Genomic DNA, 23,986 nt, shown 5'->3' with positions numbered 1-23,986 from the left:
TTAGCCTCACCTCAGTACCTGGAAAAATCATGGAGCAGGTCGTCAAGGAATCAGTTCTGAAGCACTTAGAGGAGAGGAAAGTGATCAGGAACAGTCAGCATGGATTCGCCAAGGGCAAGTCATGCCTGACTAACCTAATTGCCTTCTATGAGGAGATAACTGGGTCTGTGGATGAGGGGAAAGCAGTGGATGTGTTATTCCTTGACTTTAGCAAAGCTCTGATTAGGTCTCCCACAGTATTCTTGCCAGCAAGGTAAAGAAGTATGGGCTGGATGAATGGACTATAAGGTGGATAGAAAGCTGGCTAGATCGTCGGGCTCAACGGGTAATGATCAATAGCTCAATGTGTAGTTCGCAGCTGGTATGAAGCGGAGTGCCCCAGGGGTCTTTCCTGGGGCCCGTTTTGTTCAACATCTTCATTAATGATCTGGATGATGGGATGGATTGCACCCTCAGCAAGTTTGCGGATGACACTAAACTGGGAGGAGTGGTAGACACGCTGGAGGGTAGGGATAGGATACAGAGGGACCTAGACAAATTAGAGGATTGGGCCAAAAGAAACCTGATGAGGTTCAACAAGGACAAGTGCAGAGTCCTGCACTTAGGACGGAAGAATCCCATTCACTGTTACAGACTAGAGACCGAATGGCTAGGAAGCAGTTCTGCAGAAAAGGACCTAGGGATTACAGTGGACGAGAAGCTGGATATGAGTCGACAGTGTGCCCTTGTTGCCAAGAAGGCTAACAGCATTTTGGGCTGTATAAGTAGGGGCATTGCCAGCAGATCGAGGGACGTGATCATTCCCCTCTATTCGATATTGGTGAGGCCTCATCTGGAGTACTGTGTCCAGTTTTGGGCCCCACACTACAAGAAGGATGTGGAAAAATTGGAAAGAGTCCAGCAGAGGGCAACAAAAATGATTAGGGGGCTGGAGCACATGACTTACAAGGAGAGGCTGAAGGAACTGGGATTGTTTAGTCTGCAGAAGAGAAGAATGAGGGGGGATTTGATAGCTGCTTTCAACTACCAGAAAGGGGGTTCCAAAGAGGATGGATCTAGACTGTTCTTAGTGGTACCAGATGACAGAACAAAGAGTAATGGTCTCAAGTTGCAGTGGGGAGGTTTAGGTTGGATATTAGGAAAAACTTTTTTACTAGGAGGGTGGTGAAGCACTGGAATGGGTTACCTAAGGAGGTGGTGGAATCTCCTTCCTTAGAAGTTTTTACGGTCAGGCTTGACAAAGCCCTGACTGGGATGATTTAGTTGGGAATTGGTCCTGCTTTGAGCAGGGGGTTGGACTAGATGATCTCCTGAGGTCCCTTCTGATCCTGATATCCTATGATTTTCATAGAATGGAAATTTCAAAAAAAAATTATTTTGGAAATGTTGAAACATTTCTTTTTGACATTGGCACTTAAAACAAAAGGTTTCAGCATTCCTGAATTGAAATGTTTCATTCTGGCTCGATTCCACATTGAGCTGCTGTGGAGTTTCATGGAATTCGTAGGTCAGGGATCTTACGTAGCATTCTCTTCTGTAGGCCAGCCAAAGTGTCCCAGGATGCACCAGGGTCACATAATTCATGGTTCAACGCAGTGGTTTGTCCCAAGGTTCAACAAACTGACCCAGAACAAGTTTTGATGCCATTTTCCAACAAAAAATTGAAAAATTTCAACAAAATCAAAATTTTCCTTTGAAAATTTTTGATTTTCCAGGAACTATATTTTCCCACAGATAAAACATTTTGATGGAAAATTCCCAACTAGCTCTACCGATTACAGCTTCCCATTGCTACCCCTTCTTGGGGAGCCAAGGCCAGGAGAGGGGGTCAGATGAGATCAGTACTAACTAATATCTGATATAATATGCCCAATACTCCCTACTCACCTTCTCCCAGCTAGTCCCCATTGTTGTTGTGTCTTAGGGCATGTCTACACTGCAATGTAATCCCAGGCCTAGTAGAACTTGAGTTAGCAGACCCTGGGTTTATTAACCTAGGGCTTGAGCATCTGCCCTCATTTGTAATCCCAGGTTAGGAACTGGTGAAGTGGGGGTCCCAACCCTGGGGTTCCTGCACCTATAGTGCATTATGCAGGCCCAGTTCCAACCCCCATATCCCAGGCTTCCTAGGATCCTCCCAAAATGTGGCCACTCTAGCCCTTTGTTCATGGTGCAGTGTGGGAAAACTTAACTGTCCACCAAACTTAACTGTTCACAGAGCAAAGAAAATCCGCCCATGGAATTGTGCAATACTTTTGGTAGACTCCCAGACCACAAGTCTAGAGACGCTATGTGTACACTGCAAAGCAGTTCTCTTGAACCCTGGGTCTTAGCTTGGCTCAGGCTCGGACCCTCCGCTGATGTGGGGTCATGGAACCCTGGGTCAGCACAGTTTGTGTGTAGACAGAAGTGTGGGTTAGGCTTGAGCCTGAGTTTGAATCCTGGACTTACATAGCAGCCTAGACGTACCCTGCAATGTATATATCCATTTTAAAAATTAGGAGCAGAAAGATGGAAAGGTTAAGTGACACACTGAAGGCACAGAGACCGCTGCTGTTAGGGGGCATGGGAGTGTAAGGACAGAGGGACAGAAAGAGGAGTGGGGGGAGGTACTGAGACTTAGGGGGGTGGAGCTGAGTCCAGGCTAGGAAGGAGAGTTCCAGGAGTTCCTATCTGCTCCTGGGCCCATTCCAGCCCCTCTGGCTTCCTGCTCACTTTTCCTGGCCCAATTCTGGGCCCTGCAGGAACCACTCCAGACCCTCTGGGTCCTGCTCTTGCCTCCACCTTCCTCCAGGCATACACAAATTTACATGAGGGTGAGTCCCCACAACATTGTCATTGCAGGAGCTCTAGCCCCATGTCCTTTCCCACCCCTGGGTCTGTCACCACTGGTTAGTGTCAGGTCAGGATTAAAGCTCATAAATTCTTGGACCATTGTGCTATACTCAAACAACTAGACCTTGCCTCTAACAATGAATTACAAGTCACCCAGCTAAGATGTTGGATATATCCCTTGGAAGAAAGGGTAAAAAATCACGTGGACAGTTGATGAATTAAAGATACACCTCTACCCCGATATAACGCTGTCCTCGGGAGCCAAAAAATCTCACCACGTTATAAGTGAAACCGCATTATATCAAACTTGCTTTGATCCACCGGAGTGCGCAGCCCCGCCCCCCCAGAGCGCTGCTTTACCGCGTTATATCCGAATTCGTGTTATATCGGGTCGCGTTATATCGGGGTAGAGGTGTATTTGGAACTAGGGCTAGATTTGTTTTGTATCATGTCACAATGCGCTTCATGTTATGGGGGCACCCTAGCAGGATTCCATAATTAAAACTGCATTGCATTTTCCTTTGAAGTGGGGATTAAATCTTCTAAATAAACAGGAATTCTAATGAATAGGGAAAAGAAACCAAAAGCTGGCTGGCTCGCTGGCTGGCCTCAGTTACACTAAGGTCATAGGCACTAATGACATTGGGCTCAGTCCTCAAGTGTATTGAATTCATGCTCGGCATAGCTGACAGAGATGAGGGAGGCAAAAGTTGCTCTGAGTTACCTTTATGCCTCCTCCGATCCTGAGCTTGGGGTGGAGAGACTGAATTGGCCCATGACATATATTACAGCAACCACAGGGCTGCTCTAATTTACACTCATTGAAACAATTGCAGAGCACATCACTCACCAGTCCAACCCCCTCCCTGGTCCCTTGGATATTCTTAGTTGCCCCATTAGGGAAGCTGCAAGGTCACTTTCCACCTTTCCAGCAATACAAAGCAACTTAATGGAGCCTGGGATCGGTCCCATTATGTTCTGACTTTTTTTTGTCTAAAAAGCTATATTGAATCTTACATTACATAAAAATACAAAAATAAAACAAACCACAAATTCACCCGTAATGTACACGATCAATGGAACATAAGAAAATGGAGCACAGATCAATCTTGAATAATATATACAGGATACTTATGAGGTGAGATATTCAGCTTCAGGATTCCAAATGCTGAGGAATAATTTCAACTTGTCATGTTTGAGAACACAGTATTTCTCAAAAGTATCAGATGTTCTGCATTTTAAATTAAAAAATGGACTTGAGTTTTTAAGTCACACCATCAGCTTGGAATCTAGCACAGTTCAAAAACTGAAGTAGAAGTAAATAGATTCAGGTGCTACACCTGCCTCAAAACTTTCTTGCTCTTACAATCACATTTTCCGATTATTTTAAATGCCTTTTTCTCCTGTAATGTTATGTGAAACACCTACACAAGTAAAGGGAAAACTGACTGCCCCTAGGGAAAACAGTGAAACTGACTATACACAAAGTGCTGTCAAATGCACAAAGCAGACAAGGTGCAGAGAAGTAGGAAACATTTTTTTAAAATAATCTCTGTGTATTAAAGAAAATAATTATAGTGCTTTTAAATGTCACATGTAAAATTAAATTTTAAAAACATTACACCGAGAAGTGTGGTTTTTAAGTTGACATTGTCTTTGTAAAACATTGCACTCTAGCTCAGGGGTGGGCAAACTTTTTGGCCCAAGGGCCACATCTTGATATGAAAATTGTATGGTGGGCCATGAATGCTCACAAAATTGGGGTTGGGGTGCAGGAGGTGGTGCGGGCTCTGGGGTGGGGGTGCGGGCGTTGGGGTGGGGCCAGAAATGAGGAGTTCAGGGTGTGGGAGAGGGCTCCGGGCTGGGACAGGGGGTTGGGTGCGTGGGGGGGAGGGGAAAGGCTTCAGCTGGAGGTGCAGGCTCTGGGGTGAGGCTGGGGATGAGGGATTTGGGGTGTAGGAGGGAGCTCCAGGCTGGAACCAAGGGGTTCAGAGGGCAGGAGGGGGATCAGGGCTGGGGCAGGGGCACAGGGGGGTGAGGGCTCTGGCTGGGGGTGCGGGCTCTGGAGTGGGGCCAGAAATGAGGAGTTCAGGGTGCAGGAGGGGGCTCTAGGCTGGGGCAGGGGGTTGGAGTTCGGGAGAGGGTCAGGGATGCAGGCTCCGGGTGGCGCTTACATGAAGCAGCTCCTGGAACCAGCAGCATGTCCCCCCTCCGGCTCCTATGCAGAGGTGTGGCCAGGTGGCTCTGTTAGCTGCCCAATCCACAGGCACCGCCTCTGCAGCTCCCATTAGCCGCAGTTCCCAGCCAATGGGAGCTGCAGGGATGGCGCTTGGGGCAGGGGCAGTGCGCGCAACCCCCTGGCTGCCCCTAAGCGTAGGAGTCAGAGGGGAGACATGCTGCTGCTTCCAGGAACCTTGGCACGCACACGTGGAGTGGCTTTGGATCCCGTTCCCCAGCTGGAGCGCAGGAGCAGAGCAAACCCCAGATCCCACTCCCTAACAGGAGTTCGAGGGCCAGTTTAAACCAGCTGGAGGGCTGGATGTGGCCCCCAGGCCGTAGTTTGCCCGCCCCTGCTATAGCTAGTCCATTGAGGTGTGATTAAGTGGTATTTCAATTGCTGTAAAATTATTATTATTTTATAAATATAATGTTCAAATTCCGAGAGTAAGAATGACAACTTTCCAAAGAAGCCTCACACTGTCAAAACTTATCACCTGGACACAACCCTTTAATTTAATTGAAAATTAAATAAATAAATCAAGGGCTTTATTAATGCTTCAAGCATGTAGATCTCTCTCTTTTTGGAGAGGTAAGGTGGATAAATTTGTCTATTTGTCTCTTAATGAATAGACTAATGGCACTCTCCTGAATAAGCAACTAATTGCTTACTGCAGTATAGAGGTTCAGTAGATGATTCACTGTGGATGCTAGATTTTTAGTAATTGACAGTATTTTATAACTGTTTATTCTCTTTGCCTTGAAGTGGTTTGAGATCCAAAAGTTGGGATGAATACCATGTGTAACAGAAAAGATGTAGAAGTAAATGAAATTAGTGACGTGGGTGTTCTGGCAATTTTACATTTCTGTCATTGCTATTTACAATACTGTACTACAGTGGATTGACTCTCCACTTTTAGCACAATGCTCCAAGACCTGAGTGTACAGGGTTTTGAATTTTAAAGCACACTGATTTTTCAAGGTCATTCCTCAGAATAAATGCGGCAGAATAGACTGTTGTCATGTCATGCCAAGGATCTTTACCATTTCCCCCACTATTTTAAAAATGATATACTGCAACTCAAAAAAACTATAACCTCTGCTTCACTTCAGAAAGTACAATTTAGGTGTTGGACTAATTTGATAGTGAACACTAAGAAAAATATTTGAAACCAGAAAAGGCCATATAATCCATTGAGGCTCATTTTATTCCATATATACTTTTCCCCAGAATATCATCAAATTGTTACCAGAAAGAGTAATGTTATCCATTTGTCTAATGCCACTTCTGGGTATTATGGTGATAAATATCTAAATGTTGGAGAACTAACTTTCTTTCACAGCACTATTTCGGGGGGGGGGGAGGAGGAATAACTTAAATGCTGGTGGGCTGGATAGTGAGAGAAATTCAACCCTAAATGAAAAATATGACAATACTGATATGTACAGATAAAAACAGTCTCTCAAAATTCCCTGGAGATAAGCTTCCAATTCCAAGACTTTCAGAAAATAACCTTTCCTTTGATATATTATTTCAGGACCAATGCAGGAGACGATATATGACTTCTGGAGAATGGTGTGGCATGAGAACACAGCCAGCATAATCATGGTAACAAATCTAGTGGAAGTAGGAAGGGTAAGTAATTTTTGTACTTAAAATGATGAAAGACTTTTGAGATGTTTACTTTTGGATATTAAATAACAGACCCACAAGATGCTTGTACACAGACTATAGCACATAAAATATTTACCGCTTCTTCTACTAAAAGGTGTATCGTTAATTATTTTTAAAATGGCTTGAAGGCTTGGCTTTGATAATATTTGATAACATTTGGCCAACAGAGGCAAAGTATTATAACTTTATGTGCATCTAATTATTAATAATTACAATAAGCATCAAGGAAACCCTTCTGAGGCAACTTACATAGTCTTCTTTCAGATTAATTCTGGAACTGGTTGTTCAGACAAGAGATTAAATTTTGAGACTGCACATGTTGCACAGAACTATGCGGCAATACATTAGATAAAATCCATCGTGTTTTTATTCCCCTGTTCCCTCCCCACCCCCCGTAAAAAATGACTCACCTTCTTAACCAGGAACTTAATCAAATTGCATGTCCAGGTTATAGTCCTGTGCTTACTTGAGTTTCTAGGAGTGGCTCAGCACAGACAGGATTTAAATTTGCTCGGATGTGGGAATAATAAGATGACGCTGTTTTACCCTGTGCGCTGTAAATGGAACAATTAGCCTAACTCACAAGTGCACTGAAATCAGAAAATAGAATCAGTGTGCTGACCAGGAGTGGGGTCTAGGGGGAAAAGGAGGGGTCTCAGGGGAAGAGGTGGGATGGGGGAGGAACCTATACTCCTGCTGGACTATCCAATTTTTAAATATTACAATGTTGGCAACCCTATCTCCTGGTCATGTCTTTGCTGCTAATATGATTTTCAGCAGGTATTCAAAAGAGGCACTCTTTTTTTAAAACACACCAATAATGGACCATTTTATTTTACTACTGGGTCTCTGCGCTAGCATCAAATCTTAGCTAGGATTTTCTAAGGGAAATTCAATAAGAGTAGAGCACCTAAGTCCCCTATGTCTCATTGAAAATCCTAGCTGAAATCAACAGAAACATTGGCTACTCTAAGTCCAGCATTTTCATTAACTGCTGAAGTATGCGGAAACAGTACATGTATTCTGGTGTGAGCCAAAATGGTTTTGATGCATGTTTTTAATTTCTTGGTAATGGGGTGGTTGACATTTTCTGCTGAAAAATGTTTGTATTATAGGGAGATCAATTTTTAGGTATTATGCATCAGATTGTCAGATCTAGCCTCTTGTTTGCAAGTTCAGTTTTACATTCTCAGTTTATTGTACCTGTATTTTGAGTCTATGGTTAATTGTTAGTTTAAATCCTACCGTTTAGACATCTCGGTGCCTCAGACTGCCCACAAATCAAGTACCAGTACTGTACTTAGAGATCAAAATGATAGGATTTGTGACTGCAATTAACACCAGCTACAAAAACACAGGTACCATTAATTGCAGAGGCAAAAAGAAAGACTAGGCTGACGCCACTTTACAAATCCAGTCCCGTGAATCAAATATAGGCTTAAACAATGTGACAGCTACACTTACATTCAAACCAAAATGAAAGAAATATATTTGTAATAATAGTACACGCTTAAGTATACTTAATTTGTTGGAGCTTTATACCTCAAGAAGGGATATTTTAAGGAGACAGTCCTTCCCCCCACCTTAGGGCTTGTCTACATAAAGACACCCAGAAAATTAATACGAATTAACTAAACCTGTGAATTTGAAGTAGATTAAACTGCATTAAACCCTGTATATACACTGTTAATTCAGAAGTTAGATGGCCTTAACTTGGTTTAGTTTAATTCACTTTGGAAGTCAATTAAACTAAACTGAATTAAGGCCCCTTAATTTCTGAACAAGGGCGTTCACAGAGGGGATTAATGCAGTTTAACTAACCCACTTCAAATTCACACCTTTAGTTAATTTGTATTAACTTTCCTGGATGACCCCATGTAGACAAGCCGTTAGAGGCAAAAACAGCTTATCAAATGAAACAGTATATTGTTATCTTAGAATCAACTTTCTGAAGCATAAACTCAAGTGGACTATCAGGTTTCACTCAGAGGAGAGAGTGAAGATCTTGGTCATAATCCTTCAGCCCTCAACAACAGTCCTTGCTAACTCAACACATCCCCTCAGCTACTTCTACTGTCAGGGGCCCCATTGTGTTTCTGCACAGGTAAAAGCAGAAATCCTAAAGGCAGGCAGGCAGGCTGCAGTGCCACCATGCATCCTACGTCATGTGAATCCCACAGGGCCCACGGTACAACAGTCCAGCTGGGACACAAAGTTGCAGCTTGCCGAGATATATATCCACTCGATAAGGGAGCAGTAGTTAATCGCCCCTGGGCTTTGCCCTATAAGTGAGCACATGCCCCATTCCAAAAATGGGGCTGTCATCACCAAGGAGATAAATTACAAACATGCCATCTGTCTTTCAACACCTAGCACAAAGGGCTGTGCTACCTTGATTACTAATGATTTTAATGGGGCTCTGTCCTTGAATTGTTGTCATCATTTTCTGTTTTGACAATAGGTCAGATTCCTGGAGGGCAAACCCAGTAACCTTTCCTGACTTTGAAGTTTTACTTTTTTGTTGTGGTTGGTAGTATTAGATTTACAGATTTGTTTACAGACCACTTGTCCTATTTAAGTTGAAAAGCAAGGGAAAGTACCTTATTTTTAAGGAAAGAAGAACACCTATTTAACATGTTCCTCACATAATGTGCATCCTTCATGAATTAATCACTAAGAGGGTGTATGTGTATTTGTTTACCAAGACTGGCTGGATAGTCATTAAATCAGTACTAGGCACTTGCTTTTTGCCCTGGAGCATTATGCATCAGGGCTGTTTTAATTGCTGGTGGAGGAGCCACCATGAGGCTTTCCCTAATGCAAGCACCTGCTGCAGATGACTCATTCCCTGCATTCCCCTCCAGCAGGGTCTGGGTACATCTGCCAATACCTGTCATTATTTGAGACACACTTGTCAGAACCGTGCATCCCTTTAAGCTCTTGTGTGTTCCAGCAAGGGACCCTTGTCAGTTTTTCTGGCACCTGCAGACTGCTGTGCACCTGGTATTTAAATGGCACAGAAATGTGTTTTGATTGTTTTCCCTCTTTAATGAACCTACTTGAGGGACATTTAGCTCTTTATCTAGTAGCCTGTTACCCAGTCACTCACATTTGCATTGTTTGTGTGGAGACTCAAAACTCACTTGTGTTGTTATATCAATCCATCTGCCAGAAGTCTTATCACAAAATCTGCAGGGCTCCCAAAGGAGACTTTTGCACTGGTCATTTAAGCTAATGATTTCTAAACATATTTAGTCAGTTTTATGAAGACCTCATTAGAATGTGACTGTTTATTAAAAATCTAAATGAGGGCTCACAATCATTTAGGAAAATCATTGTTGAGTTGCCATGAACAGTTCTCTGATAACAGGTGATGAAGTGCTTTGAGGCAAAGAGAGGTTGAAGCAGATGTGAGAGCCTCGACCAAAAAAACTACAGGTTCTTTAATAGCATGTATAAAAAGTCTGTTTCCTCATTAGGTTGGTATTGGCCAGATTTTCCATTTAAAATGAAGTTTTGCATAAAAGAAATGACACTCCGCTTAAGGAATAAGATGCAGACAGTTTTAGGGCCAGAATCAAAATTTTCCAAGCCACTGACTAGGGGGTAAAAAATAAAGCCAAGACCTCATAAAAATGCTCCAGTGAGACAAAGCTATTCCAAAATAGTAGGCTAATCTGAGAGACCTCTAATTTTCTGTGTTTAAACTGTGTAACTACTAAATTGTTTAAGTTATTTTTCTGAGTTGGAGTTAGCTTAACATGGGGATTTTTCTTCTAGAAACTGGTATGTTTATCCAATAAAAAATGTGATGATTGGCAAACATAGACAACAAATCATCATTGTCAGTTCTCAGAGACTGCATGTAAAGCTTGATCCTCCCATTGAAGTCAATGGGAGCCTTTTCACTAACTTCAGTGGGAGTTGGATTAGGCCCTTACGTGAGAATCATATTGGCCAAAGTCCCCTTCTGATTCTTGTTGGAGACCTGTATAGAATCTCACACCTTGAAACATCACTTCCTTCCCAAAAGCTTTATGGTGAAGGTTTGGAAAGCTGGTGAGTTCTGCTCATGTACCTGTATCAGTTTCTTGTAATATCCTCCTTTTCACTCATTGAACTGTTACTGATTTTTTGGTGGGCATCCAATTTGGCTTGTCACATCAATTTACATTAGATTCTTTCAGGAGTCACTTTCCACACCCTTTTGCTTGATGGAGGAGTTTGGAAATAAATAAATGATGAAAGCAATGATGAAACCCAACAGAAGCAGCTGATATATAAATTCACTGCTAGTCCTCATGTTTTTCTATCATTATTTTAGTATCATAAAATATTTACCAACAGGTGGCAGCAGAAATAATTATGCAAAATAAAACCAAAGCAGAAGCATCATATTAGAAGCATAATAATTAATTATAGTGTCACTGTTATTATCAAGAACTAAAAACAGCAAGTTCTGACAATATTAATATACAGTACACAAAAATTAGTTTGGAAGCAAGCAGGGTTGCAATAATGTAACATACCTGAGACAAACACACAGAGCAAGGAAATGAATAGTTAAGCCAGTAACCCTCTACTCCTTCATGCACACCTTAACTTTACCACAGCTACTGTATACAACAGACTATGCATTGCAACTTTAATTCTGCCCCTCTTCCACACATATGCACAGACTCCTTTATTGGATTATTTTCCCCCAACAATAGTAGCCGTGGTTGTTTGGTGTAGTAGTTGGTTGTACTGGGACACAGCAGTTTAGTGTTTGCAGAATGGCAATTAAAAGTGATGATGAAAGGCTGGCGTCCTTGTGAGCGCAGAGTTAAGGTTGCACTACATGGTCTGTGTTGTGTGGTAGTTGTGGTAATAGTAGGGTATGGAGGGAGGAGTAGGGAGTATGTGCAGTTAGGTGTTTTAACTTTTCATTTCCTTGCTGTTATGGATTTGTCTTGGGTATGTTATGTGTGTAGCAATCTTAACTATTTCACAGATATGTGTTTGGGGTATTAATATCCTTGGGTGTTTCAAAGTGTAAGTAAGAGTGGGTACATGGGTGAGGCTAGGCAGACCTGTATGAAGGTAGAAGATTTTACCTGCCAGCAGCTACACGTGAGCCCTTCTTAACCAGTGGCTGCCCAAGAAACTATTGTAGGGTAAAATCTGACAGGAAAGGGTGGTTCCTATTAGAGAAGATTTTATGTATCCCAGCCCCCATCAATCAAGTATCCATGCACTTGGCACTCATCAATCAAGCTTGGGTGCACAGCAAAAACATTTTTAATTATAATGTGAATAATGGTTAAAAATCATCCCAAGTCCATAATCCACATATTTACCATTTCTTGTTTAGACAGACATTGGTTCATAAAAGATATCAGTCAACAGTGAAAAGTAGGACTGCCAAGGACAAATATTAGCCAGATCCCAATTCCAAAGACATTGTATTATAAATGTATAATGAGAAACCAGACACAAACTACATGTAAGATTCAGTGGGCATAAAACTAACCATGTGTGAAATTTCACAGCAATTAGCCACCCACTTTTAGAGTAAAACAGGAATTTATAGTCCACAATTGAATAGAACTCTAACCATAAAGCCTCCATAATATTGCATTAATATTGCATTTCACATGCAAAAGGTTCCCAAAGCACTTTTAATACTTACCACATAGTATATGCAAACTATATGTGGGATTCATTTAACCCACTACTGAAGTGCAGCCACTGCTGGGGTGAAACACAGTAACTGTTTAACAGCACACAAAATTCTACATTAATATTTAGGGTAAAGTGTAGAATATTTTATCTAATTGAAACTGCAGGGAAATTTAATAAGATTTATAATTACACAGGTTGGAATTAGTTCTGGATATTGGGGTTAATACACTTGTTCTTATGAGGAGTGTCATGGATTTTTTAATGACCATCGGTGACTAAGATTTCTTTTATCTCTGAAGATGGAAACCAAAGAGATGGGGGAAAAACAACAGATGCATTAAATCCAGTCCCTGTCTCCAGGCCCTCTCTAATCTGTGTTCTAAGGCTAAAAATATTGTAATTCCCTATTTAGTGTTTATTTTATTCATAAATATATTTTTTCCTGGTAACTTCTATACATATTCGGTGGTGGTGGTAGTTGTTTTTAACAGAACATGATGGCAGATATGTTTTTTAACAGAATGCCAAACAAAAAAATTATAAAATCTCGTAATTTAAAACCATTGTTAATCTGGCAAATCAGGAAATAACATCATATGTCTAGCAGTCTAAACACATTTCTGCTTTCTAAACTTATAACCTGAAATAACAAGTTGGCCTTATTCCATCATGCTTAGCAGGGGAGGAGTCCTCAGGGGAAAGAATTGGCTGTTACTCTCCAGGAAACTAAAAGGACTCTTTTGTAATCCTTTAATAAAGATGTCCACAAATCAACAACATGTGCCTCATTGAACAGAGCAGCAGCATACATGTGCACAACATTGCCCGGTGTAACTTCAAGCAAAGTTGAATTCAGTTTTCAGTGTTTTGTTGCATTCCCTTGTTTGCAGTAGAACGGATGCTGTAGAAAATATTCCTCAATTGAGATTAATATCTTAATTCTCACTAATCCAATTTAGACAGATCAATTTGAGTAGTAAACACAAGTGGTTTAAGGAAACACAAATATATGGATAAATGTGTTGGGGCAGATGTTTGGATACAGCCTACATGCACAGAGCAAAAGTTAAAGGATGTAAAGATGGCTTGAAAGCTCATCTTTTCACTACCTTGAGCATCTGTTTGTCTTAGGTACACCTCTACCTCGATATAACGCAACCCGATATAACACGAATTCGGATATAACATGGTAAAGCAGTGCTCCGGGGGGGCGGGGCTGCGCACTCCGGTGGATCAAAGCAAGTTCAATATAACGCGGTTTCACCTATAACGCGGTAAGATTTTTTGGCTCCCGAGGACAGCGTTATATCAAGGTAGAAGTGTACTTATACGACCCTCATCACCGTAAAATATCTGCATGTCTTACAAGCTTTAATGTATTTAGCTTTATAACACCCTTGTGAGATAGGGAAGTACTATTGTCCTCATTTTTCAGATGGAAAACTGAGGCCCAGATCCTCAAAGGTATTTAGGCATGTAATTCCTGTTGATTTCAGTGGGAGTTAATTGCCTAAATACCTTTGAGTATCTGGGCCAGAGAGACTAAGTGACTCACCCCAGGTCACACAGGATACACCACACAGTCTGTGGTGGAGCAGGGAATTGAAGTCCCAGGCTAATGGTCTAACCCAGGGGTCGGCAACCGTTCAGAAGTGCTGTGCCGAGTCTTCATTTATTCACTCTGATTTAAGGTTTCGCGTGCCAGTAATACATTTTAACGGTTTTAGAAGGTCTCTTTCTATGTCTATAATATATAACTAAACTATTGTTGTATGTAAAGTAAATAAGGTTTTTAAAATGTTTAAGAAGCTTCATTTAAAATTAAATTAAAATTCAGAGCCCCCTGCACCGGTGGCCAGGACCTGGGCAGTGTGAGTGCCACTGAAAACCAGCTTGCGTGCCACCCTTTGGCACACGTGCCATAGGTTGCCTACCCCTGGTCTAACCTCTAGACCATCCTTCCTCTTTCCAATGGACCACAATCCATAAATGTAATGGTCCATTGGACCATCCTTCCTTATGATGCTGCTTTGTGCTCGACCAGTTTCTCTAGGAACAATCTTATTTGCATAAACCTTTTATGGCCACAAGGGTCAAAATCACCCCAAGATAAGCAATGACATAGAGGCATCCAGCCACACCAATTTCTTCATGTTGTACCAACAAAGGGGAGAAGGCATGTGGCATATGAACCCTTTTGTCAGCTCTAAGTTGGATTAGAAATAGAATGATCTTCCCTGGGCCTGCTCACCCTGTTTTATGGCTAGATTATGCCAGCAGTGCAGCACAAAGCAGCCACACCGCACCAGAGGCCCTAGGCCATCATATAGATTTTAGTTAACTAGATAACATTCTGTTTTTATTTTTTAATAAATCATTTTGGCTCCAATCCTGCAACCATTTAAGCACGTGTTAAACTTTATGTATGTTTACTCAATGTGCCGAATGTTAAGCAAGCACAGAAGGACCTGATTCTGATCTACACTAAGGCCCTTCACATTAATGTAAAGTGCATTCAAGAAGATAGTGTAAATGGGAATCAGGTCCATAAATGTTTGCTGCATCAAGACCTTTATTTGTTTGAAGTAAATACCTTTACAATGAGTATAGAAAAGATTTTACATAACTATAAAAAATACTGCTAGTAAAAATACCTAAATGTGTAGGTCAACAATTTTAACAGAGCCTCTTTAGTTACTGCATCTGGATACATTTCTTTGGTTTTTGTATAAATATTTTGAACATATTTTAAAGCACAAGTTGAACAGAAGGTTTGGGTATATGATACAGATCTATCTATCTATCTATCTATCTATCATATACCTAAACCTTCTCTATATATGTATATATAGTTAAAATAAATACTAAATGTATTATAATTGGTTTTCTCACAGCAAAATAAAAACACCAATTACAATAGGTTTTCGCACCAGTAAAATACTGATAAACGTCAGCCACAGGATAGAGAATACAATTTTCAGTGCTCATATAAGTAGAACAAAGATTGAGAGGTAGCTTTGAGATTATCCCACATTTGTTTCTAATCACATTGCCAAAAAATACAGGTGTACTCCCCTTAGAAGGTAAAAGTGTGATTGGAGGGAGGTCATGACAGTTCTATGGGCATAAAACCCCAGGTGCACTTGTCCATCTGTTACATATGTATTTATTTTACTAATAGCTTTCGGGATATGTAAGCAGATCATCATCTACTTACATCTCAAAGACAGCAAAATGGGGTAAAGTTACAGCCTAAATGATAAAGATAAGGATGGCAAGTTGTGCTCACTAGTAAATATGGCAAACAATATGGGAGGCTTATAAACAGTGAAATGGAATAGTGATTCAGCTTGATTGCTTTGAAACAGTGTATATGGCCTTAGGCAAGTAACATGCTCTGAAACTATGGCCATGAAAAGCAAGGACCAGAATTCACTCATCTTTGGAATAGGAACATTACAGAACTGATATGTGAACTGGCAGGGAAATAAACCTCATAGTATTCAGCAGTTTAAATAACACTGATCATTCAGATTTCCTAATTTGCTTTGATTCTAAAATATCCTTAACAAGATGTCATATAGCTAGCTATTGCCCATGCACTGCATGGCTTATTGTTAATGTGGAACAGGTTTATACATTCTAATTTAAAATTAATCCTGAACTAAGTAAAGATAATAAAATAGACATAAAATTTTAAATGGAATCTCATGGATGTAAAATGAAATAAGCCATCTAAAGTCATCTGTGAAAACTTTTTATACTTCTTACTGCTGTAAATCAGGATAACTAATCTTAGGGCTGGTCCACACTGGGGCGGGGGATCGATATAGGAAACGCAACTTCAGCTACGAGAATAGCGTAGCTGAAGTCGACGTTTCCTATATCGAACTAAAAGTACCTACTTCGGGTCCACGCGGCGCAGGCAGGCTCCCCCGTCGACAGCGCTTCCTCCTCTCGGCGAGCAGGAGTTCCGCAGTCGATGGGGGAGCGCTTCTGGGATCGATCTATCGTGTCCAGATGAGACGCGATAAATCGATCCCAGAAGACCAATCTCTACCTGCTGAATTAGGCGGGTAGTGTGGACCAGCCCTTACTCTCTGTGGCAGAGCTGCATGGGGTACTGAAGTTCATAACCTCTGTGCAGGATCCCCCAACCCTACCACAACTGTTCCATTGGGTCATCTTAAATGAGAATTCAAAAGAAAACAAAATCCAGCCATTAAGACAAAAGAAAGGGGACGTGTGCATCACAAAATCTGCCACAGAAGTGGTCCTTTTAAATGTCCCTATTCCTTAATCATAATCCGGGCTGTCTAGACTGCACCTGTGACCTGAAGAAGAGCTCTGTGTAGCTTAAAAGCTTGTCTATATTCACCAACAGAAGTTGGTCCAATAACTTTGTCTCTCTAGACTGCACCAAGTTAGAAACATGCGTGTTTTCCTTCAGACCCAAGTAGTTTAGGTGAATCTATGTTTTAAATGGTTTATTTTACTAACCTTAGCTGTTTTGAGATGGCAGGAACCCATCTGAAAGGAGCTGAGCTAAAGTTAGAAACATGATGCTCAGTAGTTGTGTTGTGACTAGGACCACTGCTGCAGCTGCTTCCTCTTTCATACGTGCCTTGGACATGTGTATGTGTATCATATTTCACCCATGAAAAAGCTACAGGCAGGAAGAGGAAATTAAGGTCAGAAACAGGGCTGTCAGTAGGCTGTACCAGTCTGGTGACAATGTGAAGAGGTGCTTACTCTTCACAGGACACAGGAGAACATCTTCACCATGTGGGGAAAAATGCTATTTCAAATAGTTCCCTAACAACAAATGTAAAGGTTCACTCAGTTTGAGTCAGGGATTTGAACAAAACCAGTGGCCTGGATTATCAAATAGAACAGACAGGTAGATAAACAATGAACCCCCAATATGTTTCTGATGGCTTCCCTTTTCCTAACTTCAGGGCTTTTGGAAAATCTTCTAAAAAAGTATTATAGACAGTAGAATAGAAGTACCAGCACTATGAACTGCATGCAGCTATTTTTAATGTTTTAAATGGTGTGTGTTCATTGCTGGCAACAGATATTTTGATACATTTCTCCAGTGAAGAATCAGACTAAATATAGTGCCTATTTTTATTACTGTTCTATTCATTTCCAGTGTAAAATTTGCAGTAACTTTTGTATGCAGCCAGTCAAGAATTGTATATTTATGCAAAACTATGTACTTGCATATATTAGAAGATTAATATTTAATTTCCCCTTGGTGAAAGGAAGGGAGAAACTTCATATGTAACAGATACATAATAGATGCTGGTCCTATCATTTAATGCACTACTGGAACATGTCCATATACAAAAGTGATGGTTGTGATATAAGAACCCGAATAGAGAAGAATAGAATTTAAATATTTAACTAATTAATGTGTAATATTCCTCACCAACCATCTCATTGAAAAAAAAATTGGAGAAAGGGGACAATTTTTCAGTACAGTAACTCCACATTTAACGTTGTAGTTATGTTCCTGAAAAATGCAACTTTAAGTGAAACTATGTTAAACGAATCCAATTTTCCTATAAGATTTAATGTCAATACAGGGGTTAGGTTCCAAGGAAATTTTGGGAGGGCAGACAAAAGGCATTATATACTGTACAGTACTGTACTGTGGTGGGGAGGTGCCCCTGGCTTACCCCTGTGGCTCAGTATGGGGGTGCGTGGTCTGGGAGGGAGTTAGGGTGCGGGAGGGCACTCAGGGTGGGGGTGCCGGAGGAGACTCAGGGCTGGGACAGGCAGGAGGTGCAGAGCACTTACCTGGGGCAGCTCCTGTTTGGTGCAGTTTACTTATTTACTTTATATTTGATAGTGTTCGTTTATAATTGTTCTGATGCTCTGCAAATTCCTCTAGAAGAGGTGAAAGACTCTAACCATAAATTGCTGGACATACTACACACATCTTCCTCTTTGAGAATTGCTCTCCCAAACAATGAGGCGCTTTTAGACCCTGCCAAGGTCATCACCCAGACACCAGCCTCTATTCCACCAATATATAAAAGGGCTGGCAAAAAGTTTTACATGCTCGCCAAGCAGGCAGACTTTCTTTTCATGCACCCTCAGCCCAACTCTATAGTAGTGGATACTGTTAACGCACAAGGAAAGCAACATCACACCAAATCAACCCCCTATGATAGAGATTGTAAGAGGCTCGACCTGTTTGGGTGAAACGCATACTTCTCTGTGACTTTACAATTCAGAGTGTCAAACTACCAAGCCCTAATGGCTAAATATGACTATATGAACTACGGCAAACTCAGTGCCTTTATTGACCACTTGCCAGATACGCAAAAAGAGCAATTGCAAACCATTATCCAAGAGGGCCAGTTGGTAGCGAGAACAGCACTACAAACTACGGATAGTTCAAAAGGGTCTGCAACTTCTAATCAAAGACTTTCCAAGTGGGTATCCGACTACATTAATTCTTGCTACGAATCTCATAATATGCAAACATTTTGAGACATACGAACTCACTATACAAGGTCCATTTCCACCTCTATGGCATTTCTTGAAAACGTGCCCATTATTGAAAAATGTAAAGCTGCTAATTGAGCTTCTATACGTACGTAAGCTGAACATTACGCAGTAACTCGTGATACTGCTTTCGATGCTGTGTTTGGCCCAGCTCTACTGTTTGCCATATTGGACTTGACTCCAAAGCTCCCTCCTCCTTAAAGGGGAACTGCTCGGTAATCACCCACAGTGGCGCACCTGTAGGGACACTACTCGAAGAAGAAACAATGGTTGCTCAACCTGTGCGGTAACTGTAGTTCTTCGAGATGCGTGCCCTATGGGTGCTCCACTACCCACCCTCCTTCTCCTCTGCTTCGGAGTTCTCTGCAATAGGGCTTTGCAGTAGAGAAGGAACTGAGGGCAGTTTGCCCGCACACTGCTATATAACAATGGCATGGGGTATGAGGCTGACTAGCACGCATGCGCGGGCTGAGCAGACACTGCTGTGAGAAACCTCTGATCAAAGGCACTGGAGGCACAAACGCACCTAGAGCAGAGCACATAACTCGAAGAACTACAGGGTTGAGTAAGGGTGAGTAACCATTTCATCACAATACACAACTCTCCTCACCCCACCCACCCTCAGAAAGGTGAGTAGCACAAAAATCATAGAATCATAGAATATCAGGGTTGGAAGGGACCTCAGGAGGTCATCTAGTCCAACCCCCTGCTCAAAGCAGGACCAATCCCCAGACAGATTTTTTCCCCAGATCCCTAAATGGCCCCCTCAAGGATTGAACTCACAACCCTGGGTTTAGCAGGCCAATGCTCAAACCACTGAGCTATTCTTCCCCCCCTTCACATTTTAATTTTACATACTTTGTGCAGATTGTGCTAGGCTGAACTGGGGTGCACCAAACCCCGGAAACTCTTGAACAGAGTTCATGCAAGCCGTCTCTCCTCTTTCCTTTCACTGGGATGCATTCCCCAAAGCCCACTGAAGTCAATGATTGTTCGGAGTCACACAGAGAGTCAGTGTTAAAGCCAGGAATAGAATCTCTGGACTCCCAGTCCTGTGCGTTAGCTATATGACCACCTCTGACCAATTCTTTTGAGAAGTTAATTCTAAGTTGGGAAAATAGATGCTTTTTCTTTCCAACATTAGACAAACCCTTATGTCTGCAGCATGCATTGTCATTTTAAAAGAATGCAAGATATTTTTGAAACAAGTAACAGCTGCAGGTGGAAGAAAAAATCCAGAGGAGCTTGAGTTTATTCAAGCTTCTATTTGTAGTTTTTCCCTCTGGATACTCGCTGACTTGAAAAGAACAAGAAATGAATGGTTATTGTAACTGAGCTATGCACAGTGTAAACATCCTTCATGCTACATAGAAATTTGCCTTATTTTACTGAATATTATTCCCACCTAGAACCCCAAAACTGTCTTTTAAAAAAGGTATGTCCTTTAAATCAGTGGTGAAGTGGTTTAAAAAAAAAAAAAGAAGAAGAAGAAGTAGGATAATTAACCAAGCTAAACTATATTCCCCAAATGAGAAGTTGGCAAACTCCATTTACCCACATTTACCCTCAGCTACACTACTGCTTTAAATACACGGACCATTTCCTTGTGTAAGCAGCCTCACTGTTTTATGGGTGGTTGAATTTGATATCGTAAATCACTGCAAAAGGTACAGAACAGATTCAGATGCTGAAAAATATGAACCTTAAATTCTTTTGTATTTTTAAAAGGTCAAATGCTGCAAATACTGGCCAGATGACACAGAGATATATAAAGACATTAAAGTTACCTTAATAGAAACAGAGCTCCTGGCTGAATATGTGATTCGAACATTTGCAGTAGAAAAGGTAAGTTTGGAAAACTGTATTTTCTAAATATGATGTTGTTTTCCCATACAAGTTAAATACATGTAATTTTGTCACTTTGGAAAGATCCTAGATTTCACTGGCTAACAGGCAGCCCATTTTTCATAGCAAATTACTTTTGGGTAGTCTTCCAGTGCTCCCTTATGGAAGATTAGATTTTCCCCTTTCTTTAAATGCAGATCCTTTCTGCCTTGCCCTGGCCCAGACTTGAAATGGAAGCAGAAATTCCGTTCCCTTGGGGCACTAAAGGAGGAGAGGGCTCTGACCCACCCATCAATTAAACAGGACATTGATGTTGTTTTCCTGTCTTCTGTTCACCACAATCAAGCCAGTCTGTGTCAAAAATAAGTCTTTTCATATACTACTATTATTCAGATGTCTAGCATGATTATAACCACTGTAGTCCACTGGTCCAATATATTTCCTGGTCTTCAGCAGAATTATTTTAGAATGAAGTAATTTTTTTAACAAGACTTTATGCGGGGGAGGTCCTTTACAAGCACAGTTACAAATGGCATACTGTATTATCATTTAGTTGATTTGAATAATGCCATTCATTTGGTTGTCACTTAATTAACAGGTACTGTATTAAAATCAGGCTGTTGTTTCAGATGGTTTACAGCCTAGAGAGACAACGTATAAAACTACCACCGGGTGTGCCGGAAGCAGTGACAAAAGCAGCATGGTTCAATGCTGAGATTTAGCATGCATTCTGAATGTTCCATGATTTTTGTTCACTCACTAGTGTGTCTTGAATATCAAATAAGTCATTTTCAGTTATGTATTCCTATTTGCCGTGGCATCAATTTTCTTTAAACCAAGGTTTTAAAGGTGTTCCCATCAAGTTACTGAATCATCTAATCTCAGTTTGTGTTAGCGCATCTTGTCCATGATCTCACAATGCATGACAAAGGCAGATTCAGGAAGATGAGCAATGAATTTTTCCTATTACATTCTTCAGCCTAATCATTAAATATACACCAGTCCAGCAAACAGAATCTAATATTAGTAATACTTTTTCCTCGGCTCATTCAAACCTGATGTCTCCTACTATTTAGATATTTTTTAATAAACAGATGAGAAGCAGGTGGTTAGACTTTGAAGAAGATGTGGTTTGGGTGATTTCTATTCATCAAGTTCTAAGCTCATGCTTTGAAGTTAGCTTTTTGCTTCTTAGTCAGGACTGTGGAAAAAAAGACATGGAGGATTTTACAGTTACTCATGACCAAAAGCTCATGAATATGTGAATTGAAACAGATAGGGATAAACAATCCTATTTTATTTCAAAAAAAATTCTCCATTTGAAAATACCTCATTTAGACATCAGTTTTTTAACAATAGGCAGCTTTTCAATAAGCTGATAATGCAGCTTCTGTGTGGTTCAGAAAGGAATGTTTGTTTCCCCCCCTCTGTTATTTATTTTTTTAGTTTTCCTTATTGTGCTGAACAGTCAGGGCTACCCATATCCTCCACCATATCCTCTTTCCTGAATTTAGATTGTATAAAATGTTTCTGACCCACTTAGTTATTTTTAGGTCATTTATTTATTTATTTATTTATTGTTAGGTCATTTTTTCTGTATGGTCCTAAAAGAAAACTAAGGGGTTTATTTGTTGGGGAGGGAGTTGATTGTTGCATTTTTTAAAAAGAAATGACAGTTCAGTTAATTTCAGGGTGTAGTGGTTGTAATCCTGCTCCTGTGTAATTTAGAACTTAAAGAAACTTAGGCCCTGATCCTGCAAACACTTTCATATGTGCTTAACTTTGTGCACATGAGTAATTTTTCAGGAACTACTAGTCAGTGGGACTACTCGCATGTAACAGTAAGTAGCTGAGTAAGTGTTTCAGGAGCAAAGCCTAAATTATTAACAGTCTAGGGATAGTTTATAATATGACAGACTTTTCATCCCTTTGATTTCAAAGAAAAGGTGAAAAATATTTGTAACCCTTCTGCCCATCTAAGTTGGCAGCAACAAGGGCCGGGTTCTGTATCTAGGGGTTCTGTTTCAATAACACAATGCAAAACCGGCTCGAGCCCCCACCCAGTGACCTGGGACAATTACATACCACCCCCCTGGGTACCTCTAAGAGACAATACTTCCCCTCTCGCAAGCACGGAGTCTGAGTGTAGCAGAAAATGTTTAATAACATGAGGTAAACGACATCAGCATAAAATTGGAAAAACACCACAAACAGGATTCATAACACAAACCATGAGCAAAACCCACCCCAGCAAATTGGGCTGTGTCCTTTCCCTTTGGTTCTTGAATCCAGCAACCCAAAAATCACCCAGAGTCCCCAAAGTCCAACATCCCCAAAGTCTCTGGGGTCCAGCAACCACCCAAAGTCCCAAAAGTCCAACAACCCCCAAAGTCTCTGCCCCTGGTCAGTGCAGCCCCAGAGTAAAGGGGGGGGGCACGCAGGGTGTTAAGGGGCACCTTACGTGATCCGAGGCTGGCCAGCCGTCTGTTTCTCCGTGGGGGTTCCGCCGCAGCTTTTACCACGAGCCAGTCCACTTTCCTGCCATCCCACGAACTGCTCCGCTCTACAAGCTGCTCCGCTCCACTCCACTCTGCTCCGCTCTGCTCCGCTCACCGACCTGTGAGCCGTTCCAGCTGTCCCCACAAACAGCTCCGCTCGCCGTTCCTTGGGCCACTCCAACCGGCCCCGCAAGGCTCCACGCCGCTCGCTGCTCCTCCAGTCGTCCCCACAAATTGCTCCGCCAGCTGCTGAGCAATATAGCTTCAGGCTCCCCCACTAGTTAACACAGCCTCAGTGATCTCAGCTCTTAATAACATCAGCTCTTTTGTGATTTCAGCTCTTAGCGATTTCAGCTCATAGTATAGTAGGGGAGCCCCAGTGCTGGTGCACCATTGGCCCAAAGTGAATTCAGCTCAGCAGCCTGTAACTAGACTCCTAAGGGAATCAAAGTTAGCTCTGACATTCCACAGTGGAGAGAGGAGGTGGTGCAATTGGTGTTTCGGACCCTCAGAGGGGGACCATACCATCAGGTACAAATACCTGTCCCCATCCTCTCTCAATTCACTGGGTTTTGTAACCCATGCCCCTTGTCAAGCAAGTGCTACTTAGGTAATGGTGAAGGACTCACTCAGTCCTTCTGTCATACAACAGTTCCACTGGCCTTGATTCACAGAATCAGGGTAACAAACTTTATTCTTCCTGCCCCAATAATAGAGAAACTGGGGATCCCAC

General features: G+C 41.5%; 1 protein-coding gene across 8 annotated transcripts in view; it reads left to right on the top strand.

Annotated features, from left to right (window-relative positions):
- Window positions 1–23,986, top strand: part of PTPRM (protein tyrosine phosphatase receptor type M) — a 698,330-nt gene that overhangs the window by 650,444 nt on the left and 23,900 nt on the right. For all 8 annotated transcript variants that reach the window (XM_026661212.1, XM_026661206.1, XM_026661202.1 and 5 more), the window contains 2 exons: window positions 6,591–6,688; window positions 20,639–20,755. In XM_026661212.1, the coding sequence (XP_026516997.1) occupies window positions 6,591–6,688; window positions 20,639–20,755 (215 nt within the window). The remainder of the gene's footprint in view (window positions 1–6,590; window positions 6,689–20,638; window positions 20,756–23,986) is intronic.

This window comes from Terrapene carolina, unplaced genomic scaffold, assembly GCF_002925995.2.
Source record: "Terrapene carolina triunguis isolate 2854851 unplaced genomic scaffold, T_m_triunguis-2.0 Scaffold58, whole genome shotgun sequence".
Classification (NCBI taxonomy): Eukaryota; Metazoa; Chordata; order Testudines; family Emydidae; genus Terrapene; species Terrapene triunguis.
Note: the sequence above shows the minus strand (reverse complement) of the source record. Positions and strands in the feature narration are given on the sequence as shown.